This window comes from Somniosus microcephalus, chromosome 25 (assembly GCF_052327205.1).
Source record: "Somniosus microcephalus isolate GS21.2 chromosome 25, FLI_Smic_1.0, whole genome shotgun sequence".
Lineage (NCBI taxonomy): Eukaryota > Metazoa > Chordata > Chondrichthyes > Squaliformes > Somniosidae > Somniosus > Somniosus microcephalus.
In genome coordinates, this window is record NC_141011.1 from 28,224,494 (window position 1) to 28,242,933 (window position 18,440).

The 18,440-nt window shown below is 45.7% G+C and overlaps 1 protein-coding gene across 1 annotated transcript in view; it reads right to left on the bottom strand.

The window, feature by feature from the left end:
• Positions 1–3,356: 3,356 nt before the first annotated feature.
• LOC147100575 (protein-arginine deiminase type-2-like) overlaps positions 3,357–18,440 on the bottom strand; it is a 59,014-nt gene continuing 43,930 nt past the window's right edge. Inside the window, exons 12-17 of the mRNA XM_085966967.1 lie at positions 16,546–16,691; positions 12,849–12,996; positions 11,642–11,735; positions 7,040–7,116; positions 6,815–6,946; positions 3,357–6,354 (exon numbers count right to left, since the gene is read on the bottom strand). Of these exons, the coding sequence (XP_085823093.1) occupies positions 6,121–6,354; positions 6,815–6,946; positions 7,040–7,116; positions 11,642–11,735; positions 12,849–12,996; positions 16,546–16,691 (831 nt within the window). The 3' untranslated portion in view covers positions 3,357–6,120. The remainder of the gene's footprint in view (positions 6,355–6,814; positions 6,947–7,039; positions 7,117–11,641; positions 11,736–12,848; positions 12,997–16,545; positions 16,692–18,440) is intronic.

Below are 18,440 nucleotides of genomic sequence, written 5' to 3' on the forward strand. Positions count from 1 at the left end.
GCTGGGCCGAATGGCCTGTTTCTGTGCTGTACATTCTGTATAACCTATGTAAGTTGCTGACACTGGACTCTCGGGGCTATTAATTAATATTAGCCAGAGTGGCCAAAATCTGACACCAGCAACTAGACAAAGCAATCCTGATTGCTATCCAATGACGATGCTGGAAACTTCTTCTGTGAACATCAAGTGAGAAAGGTATTGGACTCGACCTTGATGCAGTCTATAGCTGAATAACTCAACGACACTCATCTGGATTCTCAAATTAAAATTGGTACTTTTGTGAGGAATTGGATCATGGCAAGCTACTCCTACAGGACAGCAAAGGTGAAAAATGGAAAGATGTATATGCCATTTCTTGGCGACAAACCTGCAAACACCTTGCACCACCGGCTCTTCCCATGGGTGTATTAAACGTTTATGCCATTGGATCCTTTGAAGCCACTACCAGTGGCCTGTACTAGATCAGTTAGTCAGCTATTGAAATGTAGCAAGTTAAGTGACAAGAGCTTGTTTGCAAGAGGGCAACACGTTAATCATTTCCCTGTGGAAAGGAAGAATCAGCTCCACAAAGCACTGAACTTTTCCTGGGTGACAATATTCCCAGAATGCTGAGCCTTGTAGATGGCACGCATGTGAATGGAATGGAAAAGATAAATCCAGAATATTACTTTCAATTAAACGACGAGAGTAGGACAAGGGGACTTAGGTTCAAACTAGTAAAAGGTAAATTTAGAACTAAAATCAGGAACTTGTTCGACAAAGAGTGAGCACATATGGAATAGGCTTCCAGAATGAGTAACTGAGACGGAAACCCAGGAATCTTTTAAGAAATAATTGGATGGTGAAATGGCAGAGAAGCACCTTGCTTCCAGAAAGTTCTCCTGTATCATGACCTCTCCTGTCGTTCTCCATTTCATTGATACTGCTATGGCCACTGTTCCTTTGAACTTTACTCTCTTGTTCCTCCTAAGCACCAAATGTACCATCCTGCCTTCTGTTCCTGCTCCCTACAACCTCACTGTTTTAAAATCTTGACGCATTGTACTGCCTCCTACTTTAACTCATTCTTGCCCAGGTTCGCACCACTGTGGACATCCCTTACCTCTCCCTGTTGTCCCAAACTGATATGGATTACAGTTTCGATGGCTGGTACAATCGCTCATTTTGGATGAACTTATTTACATACCTAAACCCCTTTTGTCCCACTGGCTCCAGCCATTTTCCATCAAGAGGAAATTAAAAGTGTTGGACCTTTGAGAATTAATCCTTAGAATCATGAATCTGACTTTATATCAAAAACATATTAGGGTTGATTTTCACCTTCACTGCCTGGGGGCAGACTGCACACTCATTGTAGAATCCACTGATTTTCATCCCATTATAACTTAAACCGAAAATCCCCTTTAGGACAAATTGAAATCCCGAAGCACGACTGGGGAACTGAAAGCAGGATCCAATGCCACCTACTTTTGGCACTGTACATTAATTCCACCAGCAGAGGAAGCAGTAGCATCTGACACAGCTGAGGATCCCACCAATGGCTTACTCTGAAGCAGAGAACCTCTTTCACCGCACAAGTTCTGTGTTGTGATTGCCAGCTGACATGAGTTTTGAATCCATTCTTGGTGTTGATAAGGAAGTCCTGACATGTGGATTACTGAATGTCGTGAAATTTGCTGAGGATGTGCGGGAAGATGCTAATGCTAGTGGGAGAGAGTGGGACCGAGTGTATTGAATTGGTCATGATAACTATCGGGCACCTCTTCTTAGAATCATAGAATGATACAGCACAGAAGGAGGCCATTCGGCCCATCGGGCCTCAGGTGACTGTGTGGAGTTTGCACATTCTCCCCGTGTTTGCGTGGGTTTCCTCCGGGTGCTCCGGTTTCCTCCCACAGTCCAAAGATGTGCGGGTTAGGTTGATTGGCCATGATAAAAAATTGGCCCTTAGTGTTAGGGGGGATTAAATACACGGGGTTACGGGGATAGTGCTTGGGTGGGATGGCTGTCGGTGTAGGGACCGGGTGCTAGGGTTTGGATGATCAGCCATGATCTCGTTGAATGGCGGAGCAGGCTCGAAGGGCCGAATGGCCTACTCCTGCTCCTATCTTCTATGTTTCTATGTGCTGGCTCTTTAGTAGAGCTATCCAATTGATCCCACTCTCCTGCTCTTTTCCTATAGCCCTGCAAATGTTTTCCCTTCGAGTATTTATCCAATTCTCTTTTGAATGTTACTATTGAATCTGCTTCCACAAGCCTTTCTGGCAGTGCATTCCAGATCATAACTTCTTGTTGGAGTTGGTTAAGTCCTGTGTCTTGTCTCCACCATGGAAGCTATCATTATGCACTCAGAAAGACTCCCACTATAACATAATTAATTCTGAGAACTTAGTACTCCTCTGGTGGAAAGGAAGGGATGGGAGCAAAATTCTCTTTTAAAAGTAAGCATGCCTGTTGAATAGGTGAGCCACACAGTCTGGAAAAGACCCGGGTTCTGCGCCCAGTCTGCAGAATTAGCTGATCCCAACTGGGGCAGTGGTAAGGGGGCTACAATTGCCCACAGTGCTCTTGCAGAGGGAAAAAGATTAGGGTTTCCAATTCTGATCATTATCCAGTGATGTTGCTGCAGCTCCATGTGTGGACATAAGGTGAAGACTATAATGCCTTCTACATTCCAATAGCCAGACAACGCTCACTAAACTTGAGCAATAAGAATGGCCACTTCACCGAGGTACCAAAGGGCCGCTGGTGTCTGTGGAACCGTAGCCCCAGCATAATTTGGCGCTTTCGGGGGAGGAGAGGAGAAAATTGATAACATTTATAAAAGATAACATTTATATGGTTATATTTGAATCAGGTGACGAAAGCTGTCCTTTTATTTTAAACCACAAGAACTCTGTAAACTTCATCTTGGAGAACAGATTGCATTGTGAAATTCTCTAAAGCACACAGTCACGATGTTGCCTCATTAAAAGGGAAATGAGAATGGGGAACAGGAAAATAAATATTAGAAACTTAGCAGCTTTTTTTGCAGTTATTTCCTATTCCTCACTTATTTAATTAAAATATCAAATGTGTATTTTTCATCCTTTAGATTTTCCTACATGACACCACACTCCACACCTCATAACTAGTGCATGAGGGTAGGCAGGCTCAGCTCACCCCTTCACCCTTCCCTCTGGGCAGAAAGCACTGGGTTGCATCAAACCAGTGCTCCCAAACACGCAGAAAAAGTGGAAACATTTTCTGTGCCCTGGTATTCAGATCTCTTACTGCAACCAATAAATATACTTGGACAGATATGTTGCTGCAGTTTATATTGACCAAACAGAAATATTTTGTTGTGAGTAGTAAAGTAGTAAACATTTTCAGTAAATCTTTATTGCTTGCAATACACATTAACAACCCTTTAAAGTCTGCAGTAGTACATTTACACCAAATGAATTATTTTAATCTACTAAACACCGAGGTATAGTAAGCTTGGCAAGGCTTTGGCACACTTTTTGCAGCTACCTTCTTGTGCAGTTTTGTGTATATCCACGCTATGGTGCAGCAAAAATATAACAATCAAACAGAATCATTTTTTTCAATGGACAAACCGACTATAGCATCACTGGAGAGCAGTTTCACTGCAGAGACCCACTACAGATTAACAAAGGTCTATCTGGTGGAAATGTCTCTTGGATAGTGCCCAAGGCATTTGTGCCATTGTTTACAATCTGGGTCACCTTGAAATGGAAATGCTCCATTTTACATTAATGAGGAAGGAGATTTCCTAGACCTCTCATTTGTAAGGATTAAACCGGAGCTATAGAGTCTCGGCTGGAAATAAAAGCCAATGTATGGGCCTCAAAGTCTGGCCTGGAATTAGAGTTTCATTAGAAGATAAAAAGAGTTCCATCACAGGACTGAGCTCATTCTCGGAAGCATCCTGCACCTGGAACTCCCTTCAACAACATTAGAAACTTGCCATGGAGAACTGTAAGTTTAAACGCAAGTCCTGCCATGCCATTGTGTATTTTGTTATCAATCCACTGGATTACCTGACCTATTAGAATTATACACGATCCTCTGAAGACAAAATACATTTACCCAATTAAGGAACTGTGCCACACAGACCAAAAAATTCCTAATTCAATCGCTGGTTTGTGCTGAATTAGCTGATATTAGCTAAGGCAGCGTTAAAGCACTATGGGGGAAAAATTCAGTTGGTTTGCACCTCCTGTTAGCGCCTTACGAGGGCACTAATGGGGCACAAAGCAACTAGTGCCCGTGGGCGACGATGTTTGCGCCGCTCATGAAATTAAGTAGACATTTTGCGGCGGCCTAAACATTACCGCCACGATCTCCTGCGCCGGCAGATCATGACGTCAGTTGAGTGCGCAACGCCCCGGTAGCGCCCCGGACCGGATATTGAGTGACGCCCCCTGCCTTACCGCCTGCCGCTAGCAATGACAGATTGAGGGGAGCGTTTTGCAATCAGGAAGGGACTGGGGGAGCGCTATTTAAAGGCAACTGCTTCCTGCCTTTTTTTGTTGGTGACATTTTTGCACCACGCATTCTGAGAGAGAGACTGACTTCTGGAGAGATTCAACGTTGTGTGAAGGAGTTTTGGGTACTGAGCAGCACTTTGCAGGTTCATTTTGATTTGCCCTTGTATCAATTTAGAAGAGACTGTGAGGTCTGCACTCTGAGCTCTTTCCCTGGGCCTCTCCATTGTTCTTTCCAGCAGATTTGATGTACAGGTCTCTCCAGGCCGAGATTCAAGGCTGCAATGAGCAGGATGTGGATGGAGAGCAAGATCGACCCTCCCCTTTAAGAACTGGCCGGCGCCATTGTGTCTGTGTTCCATTGCTGACTGACATCACATGAGCTTCGCCAGCGCTCTGAGGTAGCGCCTCGGCCTTTGCGCCTTAAGACAGGTGTGTAGCGCCTGATCTAGCTCTCCAATCACCTCCAGGGGTAATAAAAGCCAAGTTTGCAGTCGGAGGTGATAATTAGCACCAGGCGCTAAACTTTGCGCATGTCGATAATGGCGCCCCAAACGGGACAATACTGAATTTTTCCCCCTATGATTGGTATCAATGTCCCTGGGTCACAACAACAACTTGCATTTATAGAGCACCTTTAACATAGTAAAACGTCCCACGGTGCTTCACAGGAGTGTTCTAGAACATTTGACACCAAACCACCTAAGGAGATATTAGGACAGGTGATCAATGCTTGGTCAAAGAGGTAGGTTTTAAAAAGCATCTTAAAGCAGGAGAGAGAGACAAAGAGGTTTAGGGAGGGAATTCTAGAGCCTAGGCAGCTGAAGACACGGCCACCAATGGTGGAGTGATTAAATCGGGGATGCGCAAGAGACCAGAATTGAAGGAGTGCTGAGGTTTTGGAGGATTGTAGGGTTGGAGGATGTTACATAGATAAGGAGAGGCGAGGCCATGGCGGGATTTGACTACAAGGATGTGAAATTTTAAATCGAGGCGTTGCTGGACCATAAATCATCTATTCAGTGACTCCTGGTAAACATTGTGTGCAAAAATGTCAGGTGAAGACAGTATCCAGCTCAGCTGTAATGTCAAGGTATATAATAAAAAATTATTACACATTTCCAGTTAAAATTTTCAATCAATAGTTCATCCCCTCACAAGATGGTGAAAGCTAGGTCATCAGTATCTACTGAACACAAAGGAACTAGCAATACTAGCAGTGTCATGCAACCTGTGCCATTATGATTTTTTTATTACACCTCTGAAGCATTTTGGGATGTTTTCCTATATTAAAAGTTGCTATATCAATGCACGTTGCTGTCGTTTACTTGGCTTAAATGAAAATGATCACTTTTGCAAAGCGACATCTGAGTTGACACCCACAGGAATGTCAGCAGCAGGCTTTATTTCGCTTAAAAATTCAACTAATTCGAAGAGAAACTGAGTGAACTACAGACCCTGAGATCAGACTATAGGACTGGAGGTGTTTGAATGGCACAGGTTGCATGCCAATGTCCGCATATCGTTAGGCGCTAGTCTTTTGTCAGCAGGTTGCATGTTATCAAGGCTGTGCAAAAGCATACTAAAACTAAAGCAATGTTTCGTTACTTATGGCAATAGTAACTGGTAATTACATCTCCATATTCCACCACTTGAAAGCAAATGACTTGCGACGAACATTCGAGCCGCAGTGAACTTCACCCATCATCAGGTGATAGGTAGCAAAGTCGTCGATGAAGTTACAATCCAGGCCGAGTGGTTCTAGCGCTGAGCGCACCGCAGATTCCAGTGGACATTTTCCATTTATCAAAGGTCCAAATGGCTTTGGAATACCCAGGTATCTGCCGAGGACTATCATGTTTACCTAAAGGGGCACAGACAGAAACCGTCCTTTTACTCATTAGCACGTTCAAACAGTCGGAATGATAATAATAGAAAGAAGTATGAGGCAAAGAAGAGAGACACATAAGGTAACCAGGAAGAGAAAGAGAGTGAGTGGAGATAAATGAATGAAAGACAATGGATGATAAGAAAAAGGATAAATGATCAAGTGGAAAATGGACAAAATAAAACTGAAGGAGGAGTAGAAGGTAGATAAAACAAATACCCATTCTGACAATTAATTTCTCATAGTTGACTCACAAAATGGGTTCCATATTATGTTTGTAATTTATCGCAACAAGCCTCAATTCCTGCAGACGTGCTGATGAGCAGATACCAGGCATCTCCCTGTGGGGATAAGTTCTAATGGCTGCTCTTGCGCAGATCTGAGCAACCAGCAAGCAGACGCTGGGATCAAGCCACCCTCACCAGTTTTCACTTACCATATCTGGAAAGAATGCTTCTGCTGCATGATATGACGTGTTCAACTCAAACAACACAGGAATATCAATTATATCTTCTTCATCCAATCCCAATTCCCTCTTCAGGATATCTCGGTTCCAATCAATGCATTGCTGAGAGGAAGGCAGAGAGAATTTGAAATAGTTATGCAATAATTTTCACACAAGAACACAATTACATTACATTATTATATCTTATTGACTCACCTGTACATAAGCATTATCTTCCAGCAGTTTTTGATTGCTTAGGATTTCATTAATTTTGACCGGTTTTTTCTTGGCACCTGGTTGAGAAACACAAAAGCAAAATTACTGTTTCTTATTCAGCTGACTCCTCGAATATCTCCTTATTCACTTTACATTGAGACTTGTGAGACCGACAGTTCCAGCCATCAATTAATCATAGAATAGAATCATAGAATGGTTACAGCACAGAAGGAGGCCATTCGGCCCATTGAGCCCATGACGGCTCTCTGCAAGAGCACTTCAGCTGGTTTCACTCCCCTGTCCTTTCCCCGTAGCCCTGCAAATTTGTTTCCTTCAGGTACCTATCTATTTCCCTTTTGAAAGCCACGATTGAGTCTGCCTCCACCACTCTTTCAGGCAGCGCTTTCCAGATCCTAACCACTTGCTGCATAAAAAAGTTTTTCCTCATGTCGCCTTTGGTTCTTTTGCCAATCACCTTGAATCTGCGTCCTCTGGTTCTCGGCCCTTCCGCCAATGGGAAGAATTTCCCTCTATCTATTCCATCTAGACCCCTCATGATTTTGAACTCCTCTATGAAATCTCCTCTCAATCTTCTCTGCTCTAAGGTGAACAATCTCAGTTTCTCTATTCTATCCACGTAACTGAAGTCCCTCATCCCTGGAATCATTCTCGTAAATGTTTTCTGGACCCTCTCTAAGGCCTTCACATCCTTCCTAAAGAGCGATGCCCAGAATTGGACATAATAATCCAGTTGAGGTGGAACCAGTGTTTTATACAGGTTCATCATAACCTCCTTGCTTTTGTACTCTGTGGGCTCGAATTTCCCTGGGCCATGGCGGCTAGACTGGAGGCGTGTGGGGTGTTAAAATTGCAGAATCGGGGGGCACGAACCCTTCCCGCCCCCAACCCACCTCCATGCCCGTTTCCCAGGAGGCGGGTACCCGACCTGTGCTGGGAGCCGCCTCCCCGAGGCGGGAAGGGGATTAGTGCCAATTAACTGCCTGTTAACAGGTAGTTAACAGGCAGTTTTTGGCCTAATCCCTATTTTTATCCCTGAAGTGTGGGCTTCCCGACGGCTCCAAACCACACCAAGTTAGCGAGGCGGACTATCGGGCTGAAGGGCTTGGAGGGTTCGAGATGTCCGGTGTTCAGGTGAGTGATGGGTGCATGCGTGCAGAGGTAAGTGTGTTTGGTGTGTGTAAAGTGTTGAAATAAGTTTTACTTACCTTTACTTACTAATGCAGGCTTCCTTCCTTCAGGTCTCGGGAGTCCCTCATCTCACCGGAACAGAAAGCAGAATGGCCGCGAGCTGTCAAAAGTTGTAGCCTCTGCTTTCTGTTCTGGAGAGATCTCTAAATCAGCCTGAGAGGAAAGAATAATGAGTACAGATTGTCAGTGTTTGACAGCTTCAAAGGGCTGTCAAACGCTGATATTTCATCTGTCAAAAGCTCTTGACAGATGAAATGTCAATCTGTCATGTCACCTGTTGCCGGGTGGCCCTTAATTGGCCTGCTGAGCCTGCTTGGCAGGCTCAACAAGGTCAATCAAGGGAAAATTGAGTGGGTTGGCCACAACTCGATGGAGGCGGGACTACAACCCCAAATGTGGGAGTCCCGCCTCCTACTCGCCTCCATTGATAAAATCCAGCCCTATGCCTCTATTTATGAAGCTCAGGGTCGCGTATGCTTTTTTAACTGCTTTCTCAACCTGCCCTGCCATCTTCAACAATTTGTGCACTTATACCCCCAGGTCTCTCTGTTCATGCACTCCCTTTAGGATTCTACCCTTTAGTTTATATTGTCTCTCCTCGTACTTCCTACCAAAATGTATCACTTCACACTTTTCTGCGTTAAATTTCATCTGCCACATGTCCATCCATTTCACCAGCCTGTCTGTCTTGAAGTCTATCACTATCCTCCTCACTGTTCACTATACTTCCAAGTTTTGTGTCATCTGCAAATTTTGAAGTTGTGCCCTGTACACCCAAGTCCAAGTCATTAATATATGTCAAGGAACGCTGTGGTCCTCGTACTGACCCCTGGGGAACACCACTGTACACCTTCCTCCAGTTCACCACTACTCTCTGTTTGCTGTACACCTCTCAAACCTGACCATGTACAATTCACCATGGCCGCGATTTCGCCTACCGAGGCAGGTCCAGGTCCATTGGCGGGGTATGACCCCGCTGCTGGCTCCAGCCCGCTCTGTGTAATGAATTTTACGCTGATTGGGCTTGGTAAGTCCACCCAGCGCGTTTGCTGGCCAATTGAAGGAAGCGGGTCTGATGACGTCACTTGATGACGCGTCATCAGTCAGTTTCCTTAAAGGGACCATGCACACATTGATTTTGACAGTTCTGCTGTCAGAGTTCTACAGCATTGAGGTACTGCATAGAGGTGCACGCCTGCACCCAGGCTCTCCCATAACTCCCTTCATATGCTTATGGAGGGAGTCACAGCACGCAGGGAGGTCCTCTTCCCTTCCCATGTGCAGAAGAGACCTCCCCAGGAGATCAACACAGCCTGGAGGACACAAGCAGGGATGTCATTAGGAGGACCAGGCTGCAATGGCGCAAACCTTTCAATGATCGCAGTAGATCACGAAACGTTACTGCAAAACCACATTCAACCTCATCCTTCTTTGCAACTCATCACATCGCCATCACTCTGCCGTCCCTACCCTACTCCTGCACATCCTTACACCAACTTACCTTGCACCTCCACCCATCCCTCTCTATCTACATTATTACTTCCCCATCTCACTAGCCAGCTCTCACACTCACCCTCATCCTAGTCCAATCATACCAAGTAACAACACAAGGGTAGGCACTTGGGTGATTTAGCCAATGTTCATGTGAAGTTTCTGTTAATGTGCTGTCAAACATTGAAATCTTTATTTTCAGCACTTTGCATTCTTGGACAGATTTGTGTGCACCTTTGGAAATGGTTTAGTGAGTTGCAGTGAATGGCGAGACATAACTGTACTCCCCGCAATGGCGATGAGTGTGAAAGGAATGGCTTGGGAATTGTAGGGATGCTTTATGGTGTTGGTGTGGGGTTGTGCCAACCTAGCGCATCATGTGGCAGCCAGGGTGTACAGCGTCAAGTGAAGTAAATCCGGCTATGGTGAGGCCATCCCTGGCGTCTCAGGTAGCAGTGTGGCTGGGTGCTGATGCCCTGTGTCCTGTGCAGCACCAGCTGATTGCGGGGAAGGTTGGTGTTGTTGGCGCTGCTGGTGTTGGGGCTAATCGTGGTGGGATTATGAGGACCAAGGTGAGTTTTTTCAAGGGCACCGATGCTGTTGGAATAGATGGCAGGTGAGGTTGAGATGACAGAAGCGATCTGTCAATGGTGAGAGAGGTTGTTCCAATGAGGTGACACTGGATAGAGAGTTTGCTCCAAACACTTGCAAGCTGCATAAAGCGCAATCTGTCTTCCAACTACAGTAAGCAACAGCTTCTAACCTTGGAAAGTGAACAACTATGAAATGGGAGCTTTTATAGACCATTTGCAGCTGTCAAGTTAAGAAAGCATATCATGCTGACACAACACCCAACCTCCTTACCTAACGTGATCCCTGAGGAGTGGGAAAGCCATTGACAAACTTTTAAAATCTAAAGGTGAGCTTAAAATAGTTTTTAAGTGCCTTTTAGTAAGCTCTTAATAATCTAAATTGCCTTCCCTGCTGCTTGGTTTTGGGTGTATTCAGCGATGACCGACCCGACATCTGGGAGATTAGCGTGGAGGCGGGTTGACAGTGGGTTCCCTATCCGCTGTCAACGAAAAAATTCCCAGCCACCAAATGCACCCCCTGATTCCCCCCCTCCATGTTTCTGCTATTTCTGTTTTATCAGCCCTCTCAATTAAGTAACACTTTAGGACATACAGGAAACTTTGGTTTATCCGGAGGTTGTATGTCCGGAAACCTCGATCTAATGGCAGAAATCAGCAGCCGTTTTGGTTAGGTTTTTTTTCTTCTCCTAGCATTTTTTTTTAACAGTCAGGCTCTGGAAAGCGTCTCTGTAGCTTAGCAACAGCTTCAGAGATGCTTCCAAGGTACGGGCCGAGTGTTTACAAGCTGTTGCTAAGCAACAGTGTTTGTTGTCAGATACGGAGATGAAAACCTCCGTATCCTTCAACATTAGCGCTGGTCTATCCGGAAGTTTTGATAGATCGGCAGCAGCTCGGTCCCGTCGGTGCCGGATATCGCGAAGCTTCCTGTACTGGCTCATGAAAGGTGCCTGGAAAGTGGTCCATCTGTGGGAAAGCACCTGGCCCCCACTCTGCATGTCCCCTATCTGATTAACATCATGAACTAATGCAGGCAATCAAAGCCACAAATCCATGTGTTTCTCTTGCTCTTTGCCAACATTGCATGATCATGGTACAAATAGCTACTATGGATTGCTATTTCTATACATAATGTGTAATGTATCAAATACAAACATATTCAAAGGGGATCTACGTTCATTTTACTGAGTCATGCACCAGCAGAGAGCACACACTTTTGCCTGGTGGACATTATGTAGCTTTAGGCTCAGTGCAAGGCAGCAATTGACTTTCACGTCTGCTACTGAAATGTTACAGCTGGTAAGAAACTCACCTTCAAACATCTGGGCTTCCCCGTGACCTCCTTGCTGCAGCTTCGTGAACAACTTGCAGCAGGCATCAGGGCTGACCAGGAGAAGCCGGAAACCCTGCAGGAAAACAGGGCAAATGTTGATATTCAAAAACGGACTTTCTCTCAGCAGAGCATCCTGACTGATCTACCCACTGTGTTACTTTGTCTTTTTTCCCCCTGCATTCACATGAAATAGTGGGAGGGGACGTCATCTCTCCAACTTCACTACCGACCAGAGTTTGGTCATCATGATTCCTCCTTATCCTCCTCGCCCTTACTGCAGCCTTTGACAGTTTGAATACACCATCCTTCTCCAACATCTCTCCTCTGTTGTCCAGCTTGGTGGGAATGCCCTTGCTTGGTTCCAGTCTTACCTATCTAAGAGTAGCCAGACCATGTCTACCAATAGCTTTTCTTCCCACCATCACCTCAGGAATTTCCCAATAGATCTGAGCATGTTGCAGTTGAACCAACGCTCCAATATTATTCTAATGAATCCGGACCATAAAAATGGCTCAGACCTCTGGCAAGCTGCATCACTCATCTGACTCTGGCCTCTTTGCACCCACCTCCCTTCGCCCCATCATTGGTGGCTGCGCCTTTAATCATCTTCCTCCAAAACACAAGCTCAGATCTCCCCCTTGGAATGTACAGAGTGAGCTAGAGGAGTGTGCAGTGGGTGAGAGATAGAATGAATGAGCAGATTGCTGCCAAAGATGCCTGGGTTGTGAGAGTGGAACAGGCTATCTGTTGTCACTTTGACAGACTTGGGATCATGTAGGGAGAACTACACTCTGCCTTAACCAGCTGAAACATGGGAGAACTGAGAAGAGGAATCCAATGGAAGCCCTTTTAGTCCCTCTTCCAGTTGCCCCGGGCCTCAGGTTGCTGTATTCAGTGTTTGTTTTTCATAGTTTACACATTTCCTGCCTCTATTGTCAGTGTCACTGGGGTTGAATTTCCATGGGGCTTCTCCCAATTGTCCACCATAACTTCGGTTTAAGATTTGCAAAAGTCCTGGAGAAACCACGTAAATGCTGTTTACACCGTTTCCGCAGATCTTGCATCAAAGTTACATCAGAAAAACTCCATTATCTCTAATCACACAGACTTTCAGAATATACCACAAACAACAAAATAAACACACAGCAGTTTGATCTTGGTCACTTGGTAGAATTATATTGGTTACCTTTCTGTCAGGGGCTGGAACAAAGGTCATGAACTCATCCACATGACCTACATTCAACCAGTCAGAGAAGAGCTCAATAGGATACTGCACTATCTGAGCGTACAGGAAGTCCCGAATGACCTTTGTCATGTTTCTCCCTTCAGAAGTACTAGAGCAATAAATAAAAAAAATACATATTTCACTTTTAACTATCTTCAAGATTTGAAGAACAAAACTTTCAAACTTCTGAGCTCTTGGCATCTGCTGTTTGAAATTAACACGAAAACCTAGATCCAGGAATGAGAACCAACTCAGGCCAGAGAACCAAACTTGTTGGAAATTTTCTACTTCGGATGAATTAATTTCTGTCATGATTATTGCTCATTTATGCTTTGTACCAATTTCCCCTGTAGTTTCACAAGGGCACCTATGCCAGTCTGCAATCAGCAGCTTTGACCTGCTGATCAAGACAGCAGATCCTCAGAAAATACCAGGGCAGATCTGAGCCACAAAGGAAAGACTTAGTGGATCGATAATGCTACGCATGCAACACACAATCAATGCAGGTGCCTCACAGGTGCTATACATAGCTGAGCACAAATGGGCTGACCTCACCATATAAAGCAAGGTCAGCTTATTTGCATAATTTACTGGTGTTACGGGGTCATTTCATTACACGCTGGGAGTACCAGCCCCACAATTTTGGGTGCCAGCAAGCAATAAAGGGCTGCTAGCTGCCTGTTGTGTGCTGGACACTTTCTCTGCATAGGTAGAGGGCAAGGTGGGTGATGTACGAATACTACTAGGCACTTGGTAAGTATTAAACAAAGCTTTAATCAACTGTTTTTCAATATGGAGGTCTAGTTGTGTCCTTCACTAGTTCCTGTTAAAGAATGTCCTGAGCAAGCTGGGCCCATGCCCGAGTATTTATACTCTCCCTGGACAGCGCCACCAGCAGGCCGCCCAGTATAATTTCATAAGTCATTTCCACATGAATCACAAGATTCATATCAATGGGGAGATGCGGGGAGGCAGTGGACACAGGGCAGGAATGCCTTCTTTTCAAACCTGGGCACTTAGATTCTTCATGGGTTCCACTAGTCTCCCACTGTAGCTCCAGTGGGAGCCCAGAGAAACTGTGCAGTTGGGGAGTTTCCTCAATGCCTTGTAAATGGTAGTTCTTCTGTCTGCCGCTTAATGCAAATAATGGGCAAGGGGCAGGAACTCACTAAGCCGAAAGTTCCTACTTTTGATGCACAGTTGGAAATCCGTATTTGAGTGGCGACTGGTAAAGGAATCCAAAAGTCTTCTATAGGCATATACATAGTAAACAGGTAGTAAGAGGAGAGGTGGGGCTAATCAGGGACCAAAAAGGAGACCTAAGCATGGAGGCAGAGGGTATGGCTGAGGGACTAAATGAATACTTTGCATCTGTCTTTACCAAGGAAGAAGATGCTGCCAAAGTCATAGAAAAGAGGAGGTAGTTGAGGTATTGGATGGGCTAAAAATTGATGAAGAGGAGATACTAGAAAGGCTGGCTGTACTTAAAGTAGATAAGTCACCAGGTCCAGAAGGGATGCATCCTAGGATGCTGAAGGAAGTAAATGTGGAAATTGCGGAGCTACTGGCCATAATCTTCCAATCCTCCTTGGATACGGGAGTGGTGCCAGAGGACTGGAGAATTGCAAATGCTACACCCGTGTTCAAGAAAGGGTGTAACGATAAACCCAGCACCTACAAGCCAGTCAGCTTAACCTCGGTGGTGGGGAAGCTTTTACAAACGATAATCCGGGACAAAATTAATAGTCACTTGGACAAGTGTGGATTAAATAAGGTAAGCCAGCATGAATTTGTTAAAGGCAAATCATGTTTAACGAACTTGATTGAATTTTTTGATGAGGTAACAGAGAGGGTTGATGAGGGCAATGCGGTTGATGTGGTCTACATGGACTTCCAAAAGGCAATTGATAAAGTGCCACATAATAGGCTTGCCAGCAAAGTTGAAGCCCATGGAATAAAAGGGACGGTGGCAACATGGATACGAAATTGGCTAAGTGACAGGGCACAGAGAGTAGTGGTGAATGGTTGTTTTTCGGACTGGAGGAAGATATACAGTGGTGTTCCCCAGGCATTGCTACTAGGACCACTGCTTTTCTTGATATATATTAATGATTTGGACTTGGGAGTACAGGGCACTATTTCAAAATTTGCAGATGATACAAAACTTGGAAATATAGTGAACAGTGAGGAGGATAGGGATAGACTTCCAGAGGACATAGACAGGCTGGTGGAATGGGCGGACACATGGCAGATGAAGTTTAACGCAGAAAAATGTGAAGTGATACATTTTGGTAGGAAAAACGAGAAGAGGCAATATAAACTACAGGGTACAATTCTAAAGGGGTGCAAGAACAGAGAAACCTGGGGGTATATGTGCACAAATTGTTGAAGGTGGCAGGACAGGCTGAGAAAGTGGTTAAAAAAGCATACGGTATCCTGGGCTTTATAAATAGAGGCATAGAGTACAAAAGCAAGAAAGTTATGATGAACCTTTATAAAACACTGGTTCGGCCACAACTGGAGTATTGTGTCCAATTCTAGTGACCGATGTTTAGGAAGGATGTGAAGGCTTTAGAGACGGTGCAGAAAAGATTTACAAGACTGGTTCCAGTAAGGAGGGACTTCAGTTACCTAGATAGACTGGGGAAGCTGGGATTGTTCTCCTTAGAGCAGAGAAGATTGAGAGGAGATTTGATAGAGCTGTTCAAAATCAGGGGGGGTCTCGACAGAGTAGATAGAGAGCAACTGTTTACATTGGCAGAAGGGTCAAGAACCAGAGGACACAGATTTAAGGTGATTGGCAGAAGGTCCAAAGGCACATGACGAAAAACTTTTTACACAGCAAGTGGTTATGATCTGGAATGCACTGCTTGAATGGGTGGTGGAGGCAGATTCAATCGTGACTTTCAAAAGTGCATTAGATAAGTACCTGAAAGAAAAACATTTGCAGGGCTCTGGGGAAAGGGCATGGGATTGGGACTAGCTGAAGTGCTCTTGCAGAGAGCTGGCATGGCCTCGACAGGCCGAATGGCCACCTATTGTGCTGTAACGATTCTATGAATGGAGGCGTGCTGTCCTCCACTAAGTCACATGGGCCTCACTGGCGGGGTACAGGCCAGACAAGTGTCCCAAACCCCGAAAGCGTTACATTTTAAAAAAGGAATTCAGTTGCTGGCCAACCCCCTGTGTATTTCCATCATTTTCTGTTTTTATACCTGGTGCTCAGTCGATGAATTCACACATTTCTGATAATACACTGCTAGGAGTCTGTGTCAACCCAACAGATGCCCTGTTACATTGGGCAGGGCACTTTGGCATAAAATGCAATACATTGCACACGGAAGCAGGTATCAGAGAGAAAAATGTACAGATTGAGAATTGTGATTCAATGTTCGATTTGAAGGCTGACCGAGCTTCATGTTTGTCCAATTAAAAGTAACTTCAAAAAATAGAAATGCTTGATGCAAGACTGAACTTAGGAAAATAAACTGGGTCATTAGGGCACATCAAAGAGCCTGCTGACTCTCACCATCTAGGCTCACGGATAAAGCATAGTTACTAGGTCAAGGTACGGTCACCTGAGAAATGTACCCCAGGAGAGGGGCAAGAACCCTTCACCTTGGTCTCCCTCTCCCCAAAATGAAGAAAATAACATTACGTGGGAAAAGCGCTTCCGATGATAATCCTTCCCAATGGATATTCTTTTCCATTCACTGTGACTGGAGGGCTGACCTCCAGATTCCCAAAGGAGTCCAGGCTGTTGACCTGATCAGATATTCTGGTTACATGTCCAAAATCCGGGCCCTGGACAAAAATTCAATGATAGAAAATATGGTATTCAAATTACCAATTTTTAGAAAATTAGCTCATTAACGACCAAGTTTTATATCCATCTAGCTTTGATATTTACAGACTGATAATTGGTACGACTGCTGCCTTCTGAACTACATGGCCATTAGCCTCAGTGCAGTCTAATCATTCAATCCACCTGGACAAATCATACAACATGAGCCATACAGTCATAACGGCACAGAAGGAGGCCATTCAACCCATCGAGTCTGTGCCGGCTCTCTGTAGAGCAATCCAGTCAGTCCCATTCCTCCGCTCTAACCCCGTAGCCCTGCAAGTTTATTTCTCTCAAGTGCCTATCGAGTCTCCCCTTGAAAACATTGAGGCCTAGAAATTCACTATGGCCCCGCCAGCTGGCTAGCGCCCAAAAGTTAGCGCTGGGCGCGGAGCCATTTGGGACCGTCAGATATTCACTTTTTGCGCCCCAAGTCGGAACCGGGCGCTATTCCAGGGTGTGCCCGCCCCCGCTTGGGGCGCTGAAACTGAATTTCAGCGCTCTAGGCGCCGCTGCGCCACCCGCTGCGGAGCGGCAGGCTGCGGTACTGCAGGCCTCCTCCTCTTAAGGGGGAGGTGCCTGCAACGGGGAGATCGCCGCTGGATAGTGCCGGCAAATGAGCCCGGCATCACGGAGAAGTGCAGGGTTCGCGGAAAGCAGCCGGCAATGCCGCGGGGGGTGGGTGGAGGAGGCCGGGGAAGGAGGTGCGGGCAGGCGGCCGCCGAAAAAGCGGCCGGCCGCACCTCCACCTTAAAGCGCCCCACTAAGGCTACAGTACGGCCCCGTTTTCTAGTCGCTGTTTGCGGCCGCTGCGGAAGAGGCGGCCGCAACTAAATATGGGGATCGGGCCGGTATCGGGGTGGAACCGGGGCACTGCGCACACCGATGACGTCATCGGTGCCGGCGCAGCGCCAACGGCTACCGCCGCCATTACCGCTGCGCTGAATATCAGCGCAAACTCCTGTATTGGCGCAGAAGCCCTCTTTAGGCGGTAACTGGCCGCAAAGCTGGCGGCGCCTTACTGAATTTCTAGGCCTGAGTGTCTTCGCTTCCACCACTTCCGTCAGCAGCGAGTTCCAGGTCATCACCACTCGCTGTGTAAAAAAGCTTTTCCTCACGTTCCCCCCTGTATCTCTTGCCCAAAACCTTAAATCTGTGTCCCCCAGTCCTTGTACCATCAACTAGTGGGAACAGCCTTTCCCCGTCTAGCCTATCCAAACCCGTCAATCTTGTACACCTCTGTCAAATCACCCCTCAACCTCCTTTGCTCTAATGAAAACAAATCCAGCTTCTCCAACCTGTCCTTGTAGCTAAGATCCCCCATCCCCAGAACCATTCTGGTAAATCTCCTCTGCACCCTCTCAAGGGCCTTCACATTCTTCCTAAAGTGTGGTAACCAGAACTGGACGCAATACTCCAGTTCTGGCCTAACCAGCGCTTTATAAAGGTTCAGCATAACTTCTCTACTTTTGTACTCAATAACCCTATTTATGAAGCCCAAGATCCCATATGCTTTGTTAACCACTCTCTCAATATGTCCTGCCACATTCAGGGACCTATGCACATTAACTCCCAGGTTCCTCGGTCCCTGCACACTCTTTAAAACTGTGCCATTAAGTGTATATTGCCTCTCCCTGTTCCTTCTGCCAAAATGCATCACCTCACACTTCTCTGTATTAAATTCCATCTGCCCATTCTGCTAGCCTTTC